Source organism: Rattus rattus, chromosome 10 (assembly GCF_011064425.1).
Source record: "Rattus rattus isolate New Zealand chromosome 10, Rrattus_CSIRO_v1, whole genome shotgun sequence".
Taxonomy (NCBI): Eukaryota; Metazoa; Chordata; class Mammalia; order Rodentia; family Muridae; genus Rattus; species Rattus rattus.
This window is the reverse complement of record NC_046163.1, coordinates 59259242-59277906: the sequence shown is the minus strand read 5'-3', so window position 1 is coordinate 59277906 and position 18665 is coordinate 59259242. Positions and strand designations below refer to the sequence as shown.

At 50.9% G+C, this 18665-nt stretch overlaps 1 protein-coding gene across 1 annotated transcript in view; it reads right to left on the bottom strand.

Moving 5' to 3' along the window:
• Positions 1-17987, bottom strand: part of Tmem63a (transmembrane protein 63A) — a 33846-nt gene extending 15859 nt beyond the window's left edge. The window contains 10 exon segments of the mRNA XM_032915227.1: positions 2976-3046; positions 4906-5014; positions 5458-5490; positions 5492-5507; positions 6331-6473; positions 8232-8269; positions 9157-9220; positions 12148-12227; positions 13945-14144; positions 17727-17987. Of these exon segments, the coding sequence (XP_032771118.1) occupies positions 2976-3046; positions 4906-5014; positions 5458-5490; positions 5492-5507; positions 6331-6473; positions 8232-8269; positions 9157-9220; positions 12148-12227; positions 13945-14144; positions 17727-17730 (758 nt within the window). The 5' untranslated portion in view covers positions 17731-17987.
• Between the last annotated feature and the right edge of the window lie 678 nt (positions 17988-18665).

The following is an 18665-nucleotide window of genomic DNA, read 5'->3' as shown; positions in this document are numbered from 1 at the left end:
GGGGTGTGTGTGTGTGTGTGTGTGTGTGTGTGTGTGTGTGTGGCATGTGGTGTATGTGTGTGTGTGGTGTGTGGTATATGTGGTGTGTGGGGGGTGTGGGGGGGTGGTGTGTGTGTGTGGAATGTGTGTGTGTGTGTGTGTGTGTGTATGTGTGTGTGTGGTGTGGTATGTGGTGTGGTGTGGTATGTGGTGTGGTGTGGTATGTGGTGTGGTGTGGTATGTGGTGTGGTATGGTATGTGGTGTGGTGCGGTGCGGTGGAATTTGCCTGTGTCTGCTGCCAGTTAGAATTTAGTACCACTTGAGCCGCTTACATAAAGAGGGAAGTCCCATGTGTGTGGCAGTGGGTGGTGTGTGGTGTGTGTGTGTGGGGTGTGTGTGGGGGGTGTGTGTGGGTGTGTGTGTGGGTGTGGTGTGTGTGTTGTGGTGTGTTTGTGTGTGCTGTGTGTGTGTGTGAGTGTGTGTGGTATGTGTGAGTGTGTGTGGTGTGTGTGTGTGTGGTGTGTGTGTATGTGGTGTGGTGTGGTGTGTGTGGTGTGGTGTGGTGTGTGTGGTGTGTGTGTGCGTGTGTGTGTGTGGTGTGTGGTGTGGTGTGTGTGTGTGTGTGTGTGTGGTGTGTGTGTGTGTGTGGTGTGTGTGTGTGTGTGTGTGTCTGTGTGTGTGTGTGTGTGGTGTGTGTGGGATATGTGTGTGTGATGTGTGGTGAGTGTGTGTGTGTGTGTGTGTGTGTTGCTAGGATTGAACCCATGACCATGTGATGCTAAACATATAGGAATTGCTTATTACAGTTACATCACTAGCCCCAGAGGCATCTTTTTTTCAAAAACATGAAAGTAATTGCCTTAAATTGACAAATTTATATTCATTTGTTTTGGGGTTGGTGGAAATTTCTCATGGGAAATTTGAGCATACCAGGACTGAGGCGCGGCTCACTGGTGAGGCTCAGTCACAGGTCCCATCCCCAGCACCAAAAAGAAAGAGCTCTTCCAGCTACTCAAAGGAAGAGATTGGTCATCTGTTCTAGGGATGGGTCTACTTTTGGCTATGGCTGAAATCGTACAGCTTTCCTAACGGCAACAGACCTCTACAGGGTCTAACAACAGTAGGAAACAGCAGGAAGATGTACACACACACACACACACACACACACACACACACACACACCACACACCACACACACACACACACACACACACACACACCACACACACCACACACACCACACACACACACACCACACACACACACACACACACACACACACACACACACACACACACACAAACAAACACACACCACACACCGCACACACACACACACCACACACACACACTCACACACACCACACACACACACCACACACACACAACACACTCACACACACACACACAACACACACCCACACACACCACACAACACACACACACACACACACACACTCACACACACACCACACACACACCACACACACACACAACACACACCACACACACACACCACACACACACACAACACACACCACACACACACACACACACACACCACACATACACCACACACACAAACACAAACACATACACACCACACACACACACACACCAGTCAATAAAATGCCTGCCTCACCAAGGAAGGCTTAGGATCACACAGTGAATATCTGAGCCAGAAGCTGATCCAGGCAGCCTAGCTCCAAGGTCAGCCAAGAGTAACCACAAAATGCCCCTGTTCCATACACAAAACGCTGTCCATGTGACCCCTGGGACTCCAGGGCCTCTCAGGCACCACCTGCTGTAGTCTGGGTCCTGGAAACACAGCCTGCTTCAGCTTGGGTTTCAGTGAGTGTGTGAGAAGGCAAGCCCATGGAGGAGCCAACAAGTTTGTTGGTAGTGGGACCAGTTCTGACCCCGACAAGAGCTCAGAAGAGGGCTGAGTGGGGATGAAGCTCAGTGGTAGAGCCTCTGTCTGGTAAGATTCGATAATCAGAACCACAAAAAGATGAGGGGGAAAAAGGCCTTGAGAAGGAGATTCGCAGTGAACGGGACCCGGTGTGGAGCAGAGTCACAAGTTCGTGGCTGTGCACAGCCACAGTCTCCCCCCGGAAGCCTTCCTAAACAGGGGGTGTCTAAGTCACACAATGTTTACATGGCAATGAGGACACACATCTTCCTAAAGTCCGGGCATGAAGTGGGCACACTATTTCCAAAAGCCGCCTACCAGGCAACTTGGAGGAACTTTTTCAAGAAATGGGGAAAAAAAAATTATAATCATTCCAGTGTCAAGTAAATATGCAAATATATTCTATATATGCAAATGTTTGTCGATATGCAGATATGTTGATGTATATGCAAATGTTTTCTAAATAGTTGTGGCTGCTGGAGACCGGTCAGTAATTTTAAACATTCTCTTACAGTTCTGTTTATGCTAACTACTCAGCTAGCGTTTTCTTCACAGGCTGCACAAAGTTCACCGGCAGCTAACTCCTGGTATTTGCTGCTGTGGCAGAACTGACAAGGGATGAAGAGAGGCTGACACCCCCGCCAGGGAGTGGCCTTGTGGAATTCTGGGCCAAAGCTGAGCCTTTTCCTGTGCTCGTGGCTGTGAGCATTCCTACTCTACCTGCAGGGCCTGTGGCTGCCGAGGCTGTCCCAGAGCCCCTGAGAGTCAGACGTTTTCCCTAGAGACAGCCAGCATCCAGGAACCTGGGGACAGCTCTCATCCAGCGTGGACTTCAGCCTGCACACTGGATCCTGGGACCCCGAGCCTTAACCACAACTGCTACACAGAGTGCATACCAACCCAGCCAGGCTGCTGGCACAGCTCATCAGGGCCACACCAAGAAGCCACTCCATACCTAGAGCAGAGAGGGACCAGCCCTGCATATTCAGACAGAAGACACAGACGTCCACTGTAGCACAGGCCTCAGGGGCGGGGCCTCCACAGCCCTGCTCACCATGAGTGGCTCACAGGGTCTCTCTCTTACCGGAAGTGACTCTCCACGGTCTCCTTTCTGGCTTCTCTGGGGAGTCCTGTGATGAACAAGGTCTGTCTCACCTGCCAGGGAACATACCATGAGAAAGTCACAGAGAAAGTCCAGGGTGACTGGCGAGGCGGGGTGTCATCTCTCTCACATCACAAGAAAGATGGCAGATAGGAGGTTCACGTTTCTCATGCTTGGCCTTGAAGAGGCCCAGGGGTGTTAGATGCATGGTATCTCTTTCCAAAGCGAATCATGAGCCTCCTTTGCACAGCGAGGAAACTGAGAAAGATTCCAGAAAGGGACACGGCTCTAAGGAGTCACACAACAAATCACAGGGGGTCACCTGGCCTTAGCCAGGCTGTTTTGGCTTGGAGGAGGAGATGCTAGTTGTTTGTTTGTTTGTTAAAGATTTGCTTACTTATTTATTTACTTATTTTATGTATGTGAGTACACTGTCGATGTCTTCAGACACCTCAGAAGAGGGCATCAGATCTCATTACAGATGGTTGTGAGCCAACATGTGGTTGCTGGGAATTGAACTCAGGACCTCTGAAAGAGCAGTGGTCAGTGCTCTTAACCACCGAGCCATCTCTCCAGCCCGTTTCTTTTTGTCAATTTAACACACCTCGGTAGAAGGAACCTTAATTGAGGAATCACTCAGATCCGATTGGTCTGTGGCCATATCTGTGAGAGACTGTCACAGTCTTACTGATAGATGATTGATGTCAGAGGCCCCAGCCCACTGTGGGCGGCACCATCCCTAGGCAGGTGGTTGTGGGCTGTATAGGAAAGTTAGAAGGCTGTGAGCCTAGGGGTGAGCCAGTGAGGAGCATTCTTCCTTTCTATTTCAGTTCCTGCCAAGACGTCCTTCAATTTCTGGACGGGTAAGCTGAGATAAACTCTTTGCCTCCCCTAAGTCGCTTTGGACCATGGTGTTTATCACAGTAACCGGAAGCAAACTAGAGTGGGAGGTGTGGTTTTTTTTTTTGCATGCTGAGTTATCAACCAGTGTCTGGCACACGTCAGGCAAGCACTCTAACCACGGGCCAACAGTCCTCCACAGACTTCTTCACCTCAGAGCAGCAGCTAAAGCCCTGACCCCACAGATCAAGTAGCCACAGACAAAATGAAGGAAAATTTCCACTGCCGTTGACCAGTAAGTTAAATAATAATGACCCTACCACTAAGCTGAAGATGCTGATACGTGCCCGTAATCCTAACACCTGGGAGGTGGGGGCAAAATGAGCATGAGGTCATCTTTGGCTGCATGACTACCTCAAATGAGGCTGGGCTACACAAGACCCTGTCTTTACAAAAACAATGATAGATGATGATGATGATGATGATGACGATGATGGTGGTGGTGCTGCTGGTGGTGGTGGTGGTGGTGGTGGTAGTGGTGGTGGTGATGATGGAGGTGGTGATGGTGGTGGTAGTGGTGATGGAGGTAGAGGTGGTAATGGTGGTGGTGATGGAGGTGGTGATGGTGGAGGTGGTGATGGTGGAGGTGGTGGTGATGGTGGTGATGGTGGTGGTGGTGGTGGTGGTTATGGTTGTGGTGGTGATGGAGGTGATGGTGGTGGTGGTGGTGGTGGAGGTGATAGTGGTGGTGGTGGTGGGTGGTGGTGGTGGTGGTGGTGGTGGTGGAGGTGGTGATGGTGGTGGTGGTGGTGGTGGTGATGGAGGTAGAGGTAGAGGTGGTAATGGTGGTGGTGATGGTGGAGGTGGTGGACATGGTGGTGGTGGTGATGGAGGTGGTGGTGTGGTAGTGGAGGTGGTAGTGGTGATGCCGGGTGAGTGCATAAAGACAGAAATTAGGTTCCAGCACCCCTCAAGTTCACTACTGATGTGGTTCTGTGGAGGCCATGGGAACTGTCCCTCTCCCTCACTTGAGACCCTCCTAGGACATCCCCCCAGCCCCAGCTTCACTCACCAGACTCTCCTCTTTGTATCTGATGGACCGCGTGTGGTGCCACATAAAGCCCACGGTGAGGAAGAGGTAGATGACGGAGAAGACAGTGTGCAGCCAGAGGAGGTCATTGCTAAGGAAGATATCACCTGTTACCAAGGCTGGGCATCCCCACAGAAAGGATGAGGTACAAGGCTGGGGCTCAGTCACCCTCAATGGGCACTTTGCTAAGAGCCAGTGACTTTGCCCCCAACAGAGGCCACAGTACTTCGGAGAGACCCCTATTCTTATGTGGGCTTTAAGCTGTCTACGAAACCGAAGCTGCCTGAGACACGCTCGCTCACACCCCAGCTTCTCTGTCCTGACGTGGGGCTCTAAGCCTCCTGAAAAATAAGCTTCCCAAGACATGTTCACACCAGCAGCCCAGCAGCCCAGCAGCCCAGCAGCCCAGCAGTCCAGCAGTCCAGCAGCCCAGCAGCCCAGCAGCCCAGCAGCCCAGCAGCCCAGCAGCCCAGCAGCCCAGCAGTCCAGCAGCCCAGCAGCTTTGAGGTGTCTCCAGGGCTCCACCATACTCACTCTGTCTGCAGGTTTGCTATTGTTGTCCTCCCGGCTGTAAGGGTCCTTATCTGCAGAGAAACAGACACTTAGTGGCAGGGTCACAGTGAGAAATCGGGAAGAGGACTAACTGACCTTGGGTTATAGAGGTCTGGAGCTCGGAGGAGAGGCAGTATAAGATGCCTAGACCAGACAGAAGACGACATCTATCAACTTAAACCTCCGTCACTCAGGACCTCCATTACAGCTCACCGTGCCGGCAAAGGCAGAATTTAAGTTCGCCTGGCACTGAGGCTTGTTTTAAAGATGCTTTGATGAGAATTAGTAGCATCCTTGGTTGTCCCCAGAAAGAAAGTGGAGAACCTGGATGTCACAAGTGGATCTGTGGAGGCGTTTTGGAAGCTAAGGAGATATAATTATTCCACAATGACTTTGACTACGTCATCATAGGCATGTAGGCCTACGAATGGTGGCCTCCGGACTTGGATCAAGGTAGGAAATTGAAAGATACACTTCTAAAGCTGGGGGTGGTGGCTCTATTTATAATTCCAATACTCAGAAGGGCAAGGGAAGGCTAGCCTGGACTACATGGTTGGAGCTTGTCTCAAAAAGACAAGCAAAAAGACACTTGCTGAAACCTGCCCAATTCTATAGGCTTTGTGGTTGGTTTGCCAGTTTTTTCCCTACTTAGAACCAAAAATTGATATTTAAGGGGTCCCATCCTGCACCCCAGGTTCGGAAGGATTCTCTTCTAGATCTTTATTTGGATGATAATTTTCCCAAAGTCACCCTAAGACTGTGTCACATTCCCCGGGGTCTACTCTACCAAACTGAGTCCCTTCCCTAGAGCCCCACTCTCTCCCAACACAGGTACTGGCCAAGTCAGGGTCTCACCTAGCAAGTCTCCTGAGAGGTTGACAGGCAAGATGACGCACAGGGACAAGACGCTGACCACCACCAGCAGAAAGATGATGTGTCTCTGGAAGGACAGGTAGTGGATGGCATCTTCTCCACACCACTCCAGGATCTGGTCATCACTGGCCAAGACACACGCAGAGACACTCTTAACAGGTAGCGGTGGAAGCCAGGCCTGCAGGGCCTTGCACGGAGAATTCATCCAGCCATCATGAGAATCGTAGGAGATGGCATTTTATGCTACATCTTTAATGTAGATATACGAGGGTACAAAGGCACAGAAAAACTGCATGGCCTTAAGGACCACACAACGTGTCAAGGTGAAGCTACTGACACGAGATCCCAGGCCATCTCCCATGCTAGCATCATGCTCTCAGCAAATGAATTACCATCTCCCGTGTTCTGCTGCTAGATCCTGTCACATGGTGGATGGATGAAGCGTGTGCATACAACTTCTCCACAATCCTTACTCGCTTCCATGGCAAGATGGCTACTGAAAGCCACTTTGGGAATGCCATACAATTCACCTGGGCCCTCCTCCTCACTGTATCTCCCTTTCCCCAACCCCAGGATGGGCTGGGAGACTGCGGTGAACTGTGTTTTGAACATTCTCTGTCTCATTCCATCCAACTGTATAACTCTGCCGACGCCATGACCCCAGAAACAGGGAAGTAACTTGATGGACCTTCCGACCCACAAAGAATTTCTGGGTCGGTTGGAAAGTCCCAGGCTCACAACAGCCAGATTTCCTTTTCATAGAGGGAGGAGGGTCAGAGGTTCCACCTACTCCTCCCCATTCTGCACACAGAGGGGTTCCAAGGCTCCTGCTCCAGAGACCAGGGAAGCCTTGTGTGGTAAGGCCAGAAAAACAAGCAAAGAAGCATGAAAAAAGTGAATTTGCACAGCCCAGCACTGATGTCCGGAACCATACTGTGGAGTTACACGGTCACATCCGATTGTCACATCCGAATGGGCTCAGAACTGACTGTCCATTTCTGCCTCACACACCCAGCAGAGCTCCGGGATGCTATGAGTTAAAGTACATCCGACTCCCAAGGGAGCTCACAGACGCAGCGGCAGCGGGCACCACACTTGCTCAGTGCCTCATTTCGGATGAGTTTTGCGCCTAACATCTTCCCTCTTCCAAGCAAGCCACGCACCCGCCCATCTGCTTCCTGTTGCTTCAGGAAGTTCACTGGCTTCTCCTTGTGACCCTGCCTCCTGCCAGCAACCTCAGGGACAACTCCCACCAGACTCCCACACAAATCAGGTGGGGAAACTGAGGCCCTGGGAGAGGACCTCAGAATTCCCAAGCCAATTTCCCCAATCGTTCTACAATGTCCTTTTCCTTTATAATATTATGGAATCTAATTAAAATTTTGTTTTGTTTTAGAGGGGTGTTTGTTTTGTTTTGCTTTAGACAGGAATGATTCTACCTGATATCTAGCGTTGACTAGATACGGATAGGAACTGTGCTATATGGGTTTATATGCATCAGAATGAGTAAGTGGGGAAATTAAATTCGTTTAGCTAAGGGCTGGGGATATAGTTCATTTGCCTACTATGCACGAAGCCCTGGGTTCAATTCCACTCAGACACCTCATTTGGTTCAAAAGTTTATCACTAGATTCGAGAACCTCTGAAATCCAACTGCAGTTTGGAGATGTCTGAGCCCCAGAAGGACTGTGTACACAGAAGGCCTCCTTCGTCCCTGTAACCCTGACCACAGGGACTTCACAGCCACCTTTGCTCTAGGCCTTATACACTGGAAAAGTATGACAGTCACCACTTCAGAATCAAACATCTCAACTACTTCCTCCTGAATGGCCAAGCACCCACACAAAGTCACATGCCCCAACAGACACCCCCGTCTTACTCACTGTAGGCGGAAGATGGCCGATAGCCAAGAGCAGCATCCCTGGAGACAGAGAACAGGTATTAGCATCCAGCACCTATGTCTTTGGGAGGCAAACTCAATCAGATCCTTGAGATTAAATCACCATTCTACTCCGAGCTGTGTAAAAGAGGATTTTTTTCCCTTCATACATTTGGTGAGTTGCCCTCCTAATTCTTACATTTTATAAGGCAGGTGGGGATTTAAAAAAAAAAAAAAAAAAAGACAGGGTTGGGGATTTAGCTCAGTGGTAGAGCGTTTGCCTAGCAAGCGCAAGGCCCTGGGTTCGGTCCCCAGCTCCGAAAAAAAAGAAAAGAAAAAAAAAAAAGACACGGCAGGAACCAGTCTGACGAATTGGAGAGTACCCCAGCACAGGCCTTAGAGAGGGGAAGGAATATGTGTAGGTTCCATGATTTCTTGGGTCTTACTGCTCTATAAAGCTAGCCTGTTACCATCTGGGAAAGACAAATATTTGCTCATCACTCAGTCAACAGTAACTGAGTACCTGCCAGATATCTAGTGCTGGGGACAAGGTTGTATGAGGCGGGATTCCTGCCCACATTTGGCTCAAAATCTAGCAGACGCGTCAATAATTAACTCTTCTATAAAAACCCTAAGCGTCAGAGAGAAGTTGCTGGCAAAGCCCAGGAAATGCACAACCTGCTCTACCTGGAAGCCAATGGAGCTTCGCAGTGAGGGGTCATTTAACCACTATCTCCTTCCAGGTACTTCCAAGTCCTCACGTTTCTGTTCATACAGAGGGGAGCTTTCTCCAGAGCTGACCACTCCCGGACCACAGTGCTGTTAGTCACTAAACAAGGAGTGCGACTGCCTAGACCTCCATTAATCATTACTACCGGGCAGAACCCTCTGCCCTCAAGCCACAAAACAACCATCCATCGGATACCAACCAGTTCACTTTCAAAGTCTTGTTGCCCTGAGGAAGAAGATGACAGTCTCCGGAATCTGGCCTCACTGCAGACACAAAAGGGAGGGGAAGAAAAGATAAATCATTCTGAAATTTAAAAAGGTTGAATACAACAAGCCCAGTGTTTTGTTTTCTAATCTTAGAGTTCGGGATCAAAGCTATTGACTCTCAGTGGTGGCAGCAAATACGAACTACTTCAAAAACCAGAAGCAACACTCATAAACCCACAAGGCGTAAAACTGTGTTGGATGGGCTGTGCACAGGGCCAGGGCATCAAGGGACCACAGCAATGTGACACCCTCCAACCTCAGCGCTGAACTGGTCCACCTGCAGGAACTTGAGGGTGTTGCCTGTTTACAGTACCTTTCCAAACACATCCAAACCAATGTGTAATGCTGCATGTTATCCTACCATAGTGACTGGAATGACAGGAAATAGGGGCTTCGTTCCAGAGAAACAGCCTGAGAAAGAGCGGACACAGGGACGCGAGGGAGCAGGGGAACAAGTTACCCCTGCACCCAGGAAACTGTTAGGGAAAACTAACAATACTTGCAAAGCCTCATCGTTGGAATGGGTCCCCCTCAAAACACATGCATATGGGGCTGGAGAGATGGCTCTGTGGTTAAGAGCACTGGCTCCTCCTCCAGAGGTCCTGAGTTAAAATCCCAGCCCCACATGATGACTCACAACCATCTGTAACTCCAGGTCCAGAGGACCCCACATCCTCTTGTCGACACCCTCTTCTGGCCTCTGCCAGCACCAAGCACACAAGTGGTACACAGACATGCATGCAAAAACACCCATGCGTATAAAAATAAAAATTTGTGGGGTTGGGGATTTAGCTCAGTGGTAGAGCGCTTGCCTAGGAAGCGCAAGGCCCTGGGGTCAGTCCCCAGCTCCGAAAAAAAGAACCAAAAAAAAAAAAAAGAAAGAAAAAAGAAAAAGAAAAAGAAAAAGAAAAAAATAAAAATTTGTAAAAGGGTGGGCTTCCCCTTTTTGGAGGGGTGGAGAAAGAGAAATGGGGTGGGGGGAGGACTGTGGGGAGTCTGGAAGGAAAGAAGGGCTGATATTGGGATGTGTATTGAATAAATTAATTAATGAAAAAAATGAAGGTGAGAGATTGTCTTAAAAAAATAAAAATAGGGGATTGGGGATTTAGCTCAGTGGTAGAGCGCTTGCCTAGCAAGCGCAAGGCCCTGGGTTCGGTCCCCAGCTCCGAAAGATAGATAGATAAATAAATAAATAAATAAATAAATAAATAAATAAATAAATAAATAAATAAATCTGGAGAAATGGTTCCACAGTTAAGAGCTGACTGATCTTCCAGAGGTCCTGAGTTCAATTCCCAGCAACCACATGGTGGCCCACAACCATCTGTAACAATGTAACTCAATGAAGGGTGACATAGGAGGATCACAAGTTCAAAGAAGGCCTACCTGGGAGGCCAGGACAGAAAAGACATCCAGGTAGGTAGGTAGGTAGGTAGGTAGGTAGATAGATAGATAGATAGATAGATAGATAGATAGATAGATAGATAGATAGATAGATAGTGAGAAATGGTGAGAAAATACTAAAGTGTATATCTCAGAGTGAATGAACAGACATGTTAAATACAGTGGGGTGTGTGTGTGTGTGTGTGTGTGTGTGTGTGGGTGTGTGTGTCTGGTGTGTGCACTCAGGTGCAGATGTATGTGCACACACATGTAGATGTAGAGACCAGGGGCCAACACATGGCATCTTCCTCAGTGTCTCTCACTGAACCTGGAGCATGGTGCTATGGCTAAGGGGTATAAAATTACATTAGTAAGCTGTCAGGTGCTGTTTGAGCTCCCCGAGAGGCTGTCTCTGGGACTCATCCCAGCTCTCACTGCATCTCGGAACCAGACAGCTCTGTCTCAAAGTGTACTCCAAGACCCTTGTCAGGGAATGAGATGTCCCTCCTCAGCTCCGTGACGTAGAGGGAAGAGGATAGCAAACGAGCCCCAAGTGTGAATGGTTGTATCCTTAACAGGAAGTAAGCCATCCACACTGAAGACACTTCGCACAGTCTCTCCTGCAGTCTGAGGTAGGACATGCTCAGGCCCATGCTGACTAGGAACTGTCGAAGAGATCTACCTTCTGGGGGTAGAGAAGCATCTCCCTAAATGTACCTTCCTTCCTCATCCCACCACTGCAACATTTCAGAAGATGAAGCAGTGACCATGGGCCCCTGGGACAGACCTGGAGGGGGCACCTGAAGTCTCCCACTTGCTTCAAGATGCCTCATCTGACACAAGCTCCAGAGGTCCACGGCAGCCAGACAGAACAGGAAAGTCTGGTTCTAGGACTCCTCTTCACCTTTTGTAAAGTGCTCAGAGCTGTCCCCACCCAGCACGGAACCAGAAGGGCCTCGGTCTGGCCAGAGAGCCTATGTTTTGTTAACAGGCTTGTCCAACTTGAGCCCTGAACAGGAAGGAAGGCGGCCATCTTCCCCACACCTGCCTTCCTTCTTACTCACTAAGCCAGCCCTGGCCAAGGTAATTAACTTCAAATATGATAGTCTAAGGGAGACAAGACGTGTGCAAGGTGAGCAAGAAAATGGCATCCTCCTTCAGTGGTGACAAAACCCTAAAAGCAATGCTGATCTTCCGCAGCCTGAAACCAGAGCCCCAGGAGACAGAGGATCTCCAGCCCTTGGTTTCCTGTGAACAGAGCTCTAAGCAGTGAGGCCTCACAGGGGCTTTGGTGAGCAACAGAAAGGAAGATACAGCTCCTGGCATAGGCCTGGCTCCAGCCCATCCCAGAAGCACAGATACATAAACATACATACATACATACATACATACATACATACATACATACATGTAAGCATACATGCATCAACATACATACATATATTTGCAGTGCACACATGTGTATATACAATATTTACACTCAGAAGGATGCACAGACGTGCTCACATTCTAGGTAAAAAATGTTCTGCTGTTTTATTTACCTGCCTGCTTCTGATACCAGGGCTATGCGGCCATAATCCCAGAATTTTCTCCTTATGATGGAAAACACCAGTATTAAAATCTGAAAGGAAAAAGGAAATCAAGTCAAGGTAGACTGTCTGGGCCCTAGGGCAGCCAGACTCAGAGGGCAGAGGACTCCATCCAGCCCAGAAAGAGCCCACAGCTCAGCAGCCTGGCACCTTCCTCCACCGTGCCCACATCACCAACAGTGTCACACAGCCTCGGGCTTGGATGCAGTCTTTCTAGTGAAGCCTATCAGCCACAACAGACCCCAAGTCAGAAGGTGAGGCCTGGCCTGACCAGACTGGAAAGACCACTCTCCTCTTTACCTCATCCCAAAACCTTGTTCTTAGAGTAAAGCCCTCACCAGGTTGCCCAGGCTTGCCACTAACGCCAGATCTCTAGTGTGTCTTTGCCTCTCTCCCCAACTTATATGGGCTTCTCTGAGAGTCAGAGAGGGGGAAAGACATCTCAAGTAGCACAGGCTTGCCTGCTCTGGCCATGTGTTTATTTAGTGCTGGGGTGGAACCTGGCGCCCTAGATGTACTAGGTTTTTGAGGGCAGATGTTATTTCATTAAGGGAAATCCACGACCCTGAATTTCTGGGGGATTTTCTTAAGGTGAGCCAGAAGTGGGTGATACGTTCCCAAAGACAGATGAGTCCCACTGTAGAACACAAGCCCCCTGGGACGTAGTCACCATCTGTCACTGCTTGCCTCTCTGCACATGGTGTAGTCATCTCCCCCACATCTAGGTCTTCTCTGGTTCGAACATAGTCCCCACTTGACCGTATAAATTCCCACAATAAAAATCCAAACTCAGAGGGTCTGGAGGTAGCACGGAATGGTACAGTATGAGAAGACTTAGATTCACTCTCCCGTGCAAATAACGATAATCTTTCCAAATCCATCATGGTTGTTAAAGCCTATTTGGGTAGCTGAGACAGGAGGATTGCTTGAGGCCAGGAGCTCAGAGACCATCTTCAGCAACATAGTGAGACCCCGTCCCTCACGAAAAAAAAATCACATGTACCAGCACAATCTAGATGAAAGTGACTTTCTCCCTAAGCAGCTCCCCAACCCACCTGGGCCCCACTTAGTCCTGCCCAGACCCCTCACCTTGGCCAACTCTTCCCATCTGCCACACTCTGCCTGCTCCCCTCTCTTGGGCCCACAAGCATGGATAACTTCTCCTGCCCAAAGGAGTGTGCTGGGAATGCTTGTTGGTAGTAGGAATTTCATTTTCCCTGAAAGCCAAGGTGGAAGCAGGCAGTTCCCATAGCAACCCTGATGAGCAACTATGTAGCCAACCTCTAGGGCAACAATGTAGACCTTGGTCCTAGAAACCAAAATTAGGAAGAAATGCCCTTCCTGTTTCAAATGGGAAGAATCTTTGTGAACAGGCAGTCAGCATTAAGGAAAGAGACACATGTCCCCTTAGGTCAGCTCAAAGAATCTATTTCTGGTTCCAAAAGCCCCAGGCATCCCAGGGCAAAAGGAAGCACCACTCACACACTAGAAGTTGCACCTGCTCTAACCTGGTCCATAGTCTCCCATTCCCATCTCTCATGCCACCCACCCTGAGGGCCAGTGAGATAAGACAGGGACTGGCTAGTGGCTGTGTAATCTGGATCACACTGACACCCAAGGCCCTACTCAATCTCCAGATCCTCTGTGGAAGGACACATTATAATGTTTCCAGAACTCAAGGTCTACCTACCCCATGTCCAGGGTCACAGAACCTCAGGGGTTAAACAAATAACTGAGAGGGGATCTTACCAGAAAGCAACCAACATCTAGGAGCAGGACAGTGGGGATGCCTCCAAAGGTGACCCCTTGGAGCACAGTGCTGTTTTTGGCTGAGTTGTAGCAATAGGAGTCATTGGGACGGTCCCCAAGACCCAGACGCTCACGGATAGATACAGCCTTGGATGGCCAGGGATCCAGGAATGGGGAGCTGGTCATTATGTCTTCTCTCCCTAGGAACAAGAAGTATAAGAACAGAGTGTGAACTTGGAGTTTCCCACCAGCCAATGCTGCCACAGCTAAAGGTAAGTGCTTCCCATCTTCCCAGCCCCACACAGGTAGGGCACAGAACCAGGAGAGAGAGAGAACCATCAGCACAGAGTCAGGAGAGCCTGACTTCTCTCTGTGCCTGGTAGAGTCCATAAAGACTAGCTCCATTTGCAGGGACAGCCTAGATGGTCAGATTAGACGACCAGGGGTTGGGGATTTAGCTCAGTGGTAGAGCGCTTGCCTAGCAAGGCCCTGGGTTCGGTCCCCAGCTCTGGAAAAAAAAAAAAAAAATTAGACGACCAGTTCAGGGATACAAAGACCAGATGCCCCCAAAAAGGAGTAAAGAAGGTGAAGGGGTGGGGGTGGTCAGAGGTAGCCACTGTTAAGCTTCCTTTAGCCTCAAGTACTGCTGGGAAAATAACTGGGAATCCTCAGGGCACTGAGAAACAGACAGGAGAGAGGAGAGAGGTCCACAAAGGCTAGGGAGAGGAAGAAGCCTCAGCTGCCAGCTGAGGAACAGCCAGGGACACTGTTGGTCCATTAGAGAGAACAAGAGCCCACTCCGGCTATCCTCAGAATGTCAGAGCTGGGGTCTCCAAAGCTGGTTGGCTTTTTCTTGAAATCCAAGTTCCAAACACTTAATAGCCACTCATCTCCCAGACTAAGAAGCTCGGTGCCGCAGGATGGCACCTCCAACCCTGAGTCGCAGAGCCTGTAACTGCGACCACAGAGGGCTTCCCAGAGAGGCAAAAGTGGGCGGGGCAGTCAGAGCAGCGAAGCCTCCGCCCTCTTCTGGGCAAGGCTCAGGGCACAGCTGTGCTCAGCCCCACCCTCTTACGGTCATGCCTCCCCTCTAACAGAAGGTTCAGTGTTTCAAATAGGCACAGCTGCAGGCTGTGCGTTGACTCCGAAGGCTTCCAGAACCCCTGGCAAATTTAATGGAAATCTACAGTCTGTCCCCTGGCACTGAAGCCCAAGGACTTTGGTGCCCAGGTTCTGGCCTGCTTTTCACATCGTTTATGAGTGGGAAGTCGTAAGAACCCACCTCCCTCCTTAGGCTGCCACCTCCCAAAGTCTGCTCAAATCGTAATTCTCAGAGCACTTCCTTCCTCAAAGTCTGTTTCTTCTGCCTGCAAGAGTGGCAGAAGTATTAGTGACAAGAAAAGAGGGTATAACAAACCGGAAGCAGATGTGTGAACTAGGAAAGTGCTGGTGAGGTGTTCTGTGTTGGGTGGGGTAGGGTCCCAGTTCTGACTACTGACCCTGCTGTGCAGACACACATAGACCCACACACACATGCCTGTGCAGACTCACATATGCAACACACACACACACACACACACACACACGCTCAAGCATAGACTCACACTTACAATTGCCTGACAGAAGGTGAGGGAAGCATGAGGGAGGAGACTGGGCTTAAGAGACTGGATCACTTTCTCCTTCTATACGGAACGTCCGGTGGCTGGAGGTAGACATGTGTTTGGTGCCATAGGGCTAGTGGCTGAAACGAATGGCACTTCTACCTAGAGCTGACGTTCCTGCTTCTCTCCTTTAAACCTCACCCAGAGAAGCAAGGAATGGTCCCAGAAGACCTGCCATCCCAGCACTCAAGGAAGAAATAGGATCAGGATTTTAAGGCCAGCCTTGGCTACACAGAAAGCTTGAGACCAACAGACAAGGCTCCTGCCTCAGGGCTGACACCTCCTGAGGTTCCAGGCACCCCAGGCACTGATGGAAATCTCCACATAAGGCTGTTTCAAAGGGGAAAAAAAATCACCAGGACATCAATACTTCGAAACATCCCTGCCTGGTGATGCAAGGCTGCGTTGTTGACACACTTAGTGAGGAAGGACTGTGGGCATCTGCTGGAGAAGTCCTCAGTTGGGTCAGATCCTCACACCGCCCACCCCAGACAGCTCCAAGTCTTAATGAGTCAGTCGGGCCTCTGGCTTGCTTCTCATTTCCTGCTAGGCTGTCCACTTTAACCTGCCCCTGCAGCACCAACATCCACACACTGTCCTGATGCCACCAGGGTCACATAAGTCACAGGGGAGCCACTTTCTTCCAGTTTGTGTTTTAGAGCAGAAACTCTCTCTACGCTGCTGTTACTCTGAGGCCTGCCCAAGTGACTCTCATCCCATTTTCTGGTCTTGCCCAGTGAGTTTCTTCCTACCTGTCTCTGCACCTAAATTCCTAGAACAAGTTCCCCACCACCTGCCAGGGTTCCTCTGTGGCTCCCTGTTCCTCTCTCCTCACCAAGCAGGATTGGCAGCTCCAGGCTTCACATCTCTTGTCCATTGGAACCAGGCCCTGCCAAAGTCAGGAGGGCCTCTCTCCCTCAGGAGCGCAGTGGCTCTGGTGCTTGAGGTGGCAAACCAAGCCAAGGCCTCATCTAGACACCCAGAGGGTTGCTGCAGCACCTCAAGGTGCCCTAAAGCTAGAATTAGGGGAAATGAGCCACCACAGAACAAATAAGGAAGGCTCAGAAAGAGAAAAGGAAAAACATCCTCATAAATGCTCACAGACGGAATGCCGGCCCTAGGAAGGGAGGGGCTGGGGCGGTGCTGGGGGTAGGAAGGGTGACTCACCAAAGTCTCTTTCAGGGGCCTGGAGAAACAGAGGAGCCTTGACCCCCGGAGGGTTCCTGTGGCTCCCTTTCCCTAATGACCAGCCACACTCCTAAGTCATTTTTCTCTTGCCAAGCAGGTTTCACAGGAGAATCTATAAAGTTTGGTAAGAACTAAGGGAGGCTGGGTATGTTGGTACACACCCATTAACCACAGCACTCAGGAGGCAGAGGCAGGTGGATCGCTGTGAGTTCTAGGTCATCCAGGGCTACCTAGTAAGACCCTGACTCAAAAACACAACAGAAGAACTAAGGGAGGTCAGCCAGCAGAGAGGACAGCCTGGGCACAGGCAGGTCCAGTCTCAGGCCTCCTCGACCAGGTGGCCTTCTGCCTGGTGCAGTCACCAAGGGCAGCTGCCCTGCCTTGACATCCTCCCCACCCACTCCCACCCTCCAACCTCCACCCTCCCACCCCCCCACCCCCGTGGGCTAGAATCAGGGAAATCAAATACAACAGAGCAAACAAGGAAGGCTTGGAAAGTGAAAGGGTGAGAAGCCAAGTGAAGGCCTTTGAGACCCACAGTCCCAGACCCTAGGCTCCTCCAGTTGGAGCAGCCTGTCCCCACCCAGCAGCAGCAGGAGCAGACAGAGGGATGAGCCCGACAAAACTTTCTTGCCTTTCCGCAGGAACATCTCTGAGAGGGCAGGGGAAACACACTCACCAAGGGGCAGCCAGGCCAGACAGAGGAGGCACTGGGTGTGGGGAAGAAATCAAACAAGTCCCCGAGGGGCGGGAATGGTGCTCAGAGCAAAGCGCAAGCCTAGAATGTGCAAGGCAAAAGGCTGTATTCCAACCGCATCACTACGCGGGGTGAGGGGGCCTTTTAAAAAGCAATTCGACACTGTGGTCTCAGGAGCCGTGCCTAGGTACACACACTTTGCAATTGCCACCATCCCACATCCAACGAATACTCACACATGCAAACAAATGCTCAGCACCCCACCATCTTCTCATTTGCACCCCAAACTCTCAACGGGGCAGGCCCTGGGACCCAATCAGAGCTTCGGGACAGAAAAGATGTTCCCAGGCCTTTTACAAAAGTCCCTACAGCTGTTGGCCCCTGGTTGGGGCTGAAAGACAACAACTCCACCTCACCCGAGGTGTCAGGTAGCCAGGCTTATCGGGTCTGGGTAAGTTGTGGTCGGATCCGGTTTCTTTGCCGTGGCAGCTCGTCCCTCCCCCTCCCGCCTTTCCCCAAGTCCCCAGTTCTCCTCCACCAGGTGCTACCGGGGCAGGAATGAGTGGTCACCCGGACCGTACGAAGCGCGCTCAGGCCGGGTCTAGCCCGGTAAGAATTAAAGAGAGGGCTCCTACGTTGCCCTTCGGGTTAGGCGGGCAGATCGGACCCCACAGACAAACTCCAAAGCCCGCGGAGGAGGTGGAGGGAAGGATCCGCCACGCAGCCAAGGGCTGTCAGGAAGTCCCAGCGGCGCGGGATTTGATTGGCACTCTCTAGCCACCTACCCGGCTACTGTCACCAGACAGTCCCCGGGGAAGGCGACCCGAGGTGCCCCGCCCCGAGAGGACCCGGGCCGGCGCGTCCTGGGAGGGTCCGGCCTGGGTCTCTGCTCCCCTTCCCACTTTACCTGCGGCGGCGGCGGCGGCGCGGCGCGCGCGCCCGGGGGAGTGGTCAGTCGGTACCTGGCGGGGCGGGGCGGCGTCCCCACCACTTAAAAGTTACAAAGTGAAACTCCGGCGCCTCTTGCACATGCGCAGAACTGTTTCCACGCGTTGCCTAATTTGGACTCTTGGCTCCCGCCGGCGCCAGCTGAACGTTGAGGACTGTGCGCCGAGCAATGAGCCTCTCTGTGGTTCTCTGACTCTGGTCCACGCGTGGCCGTCCTCACGGAGGTC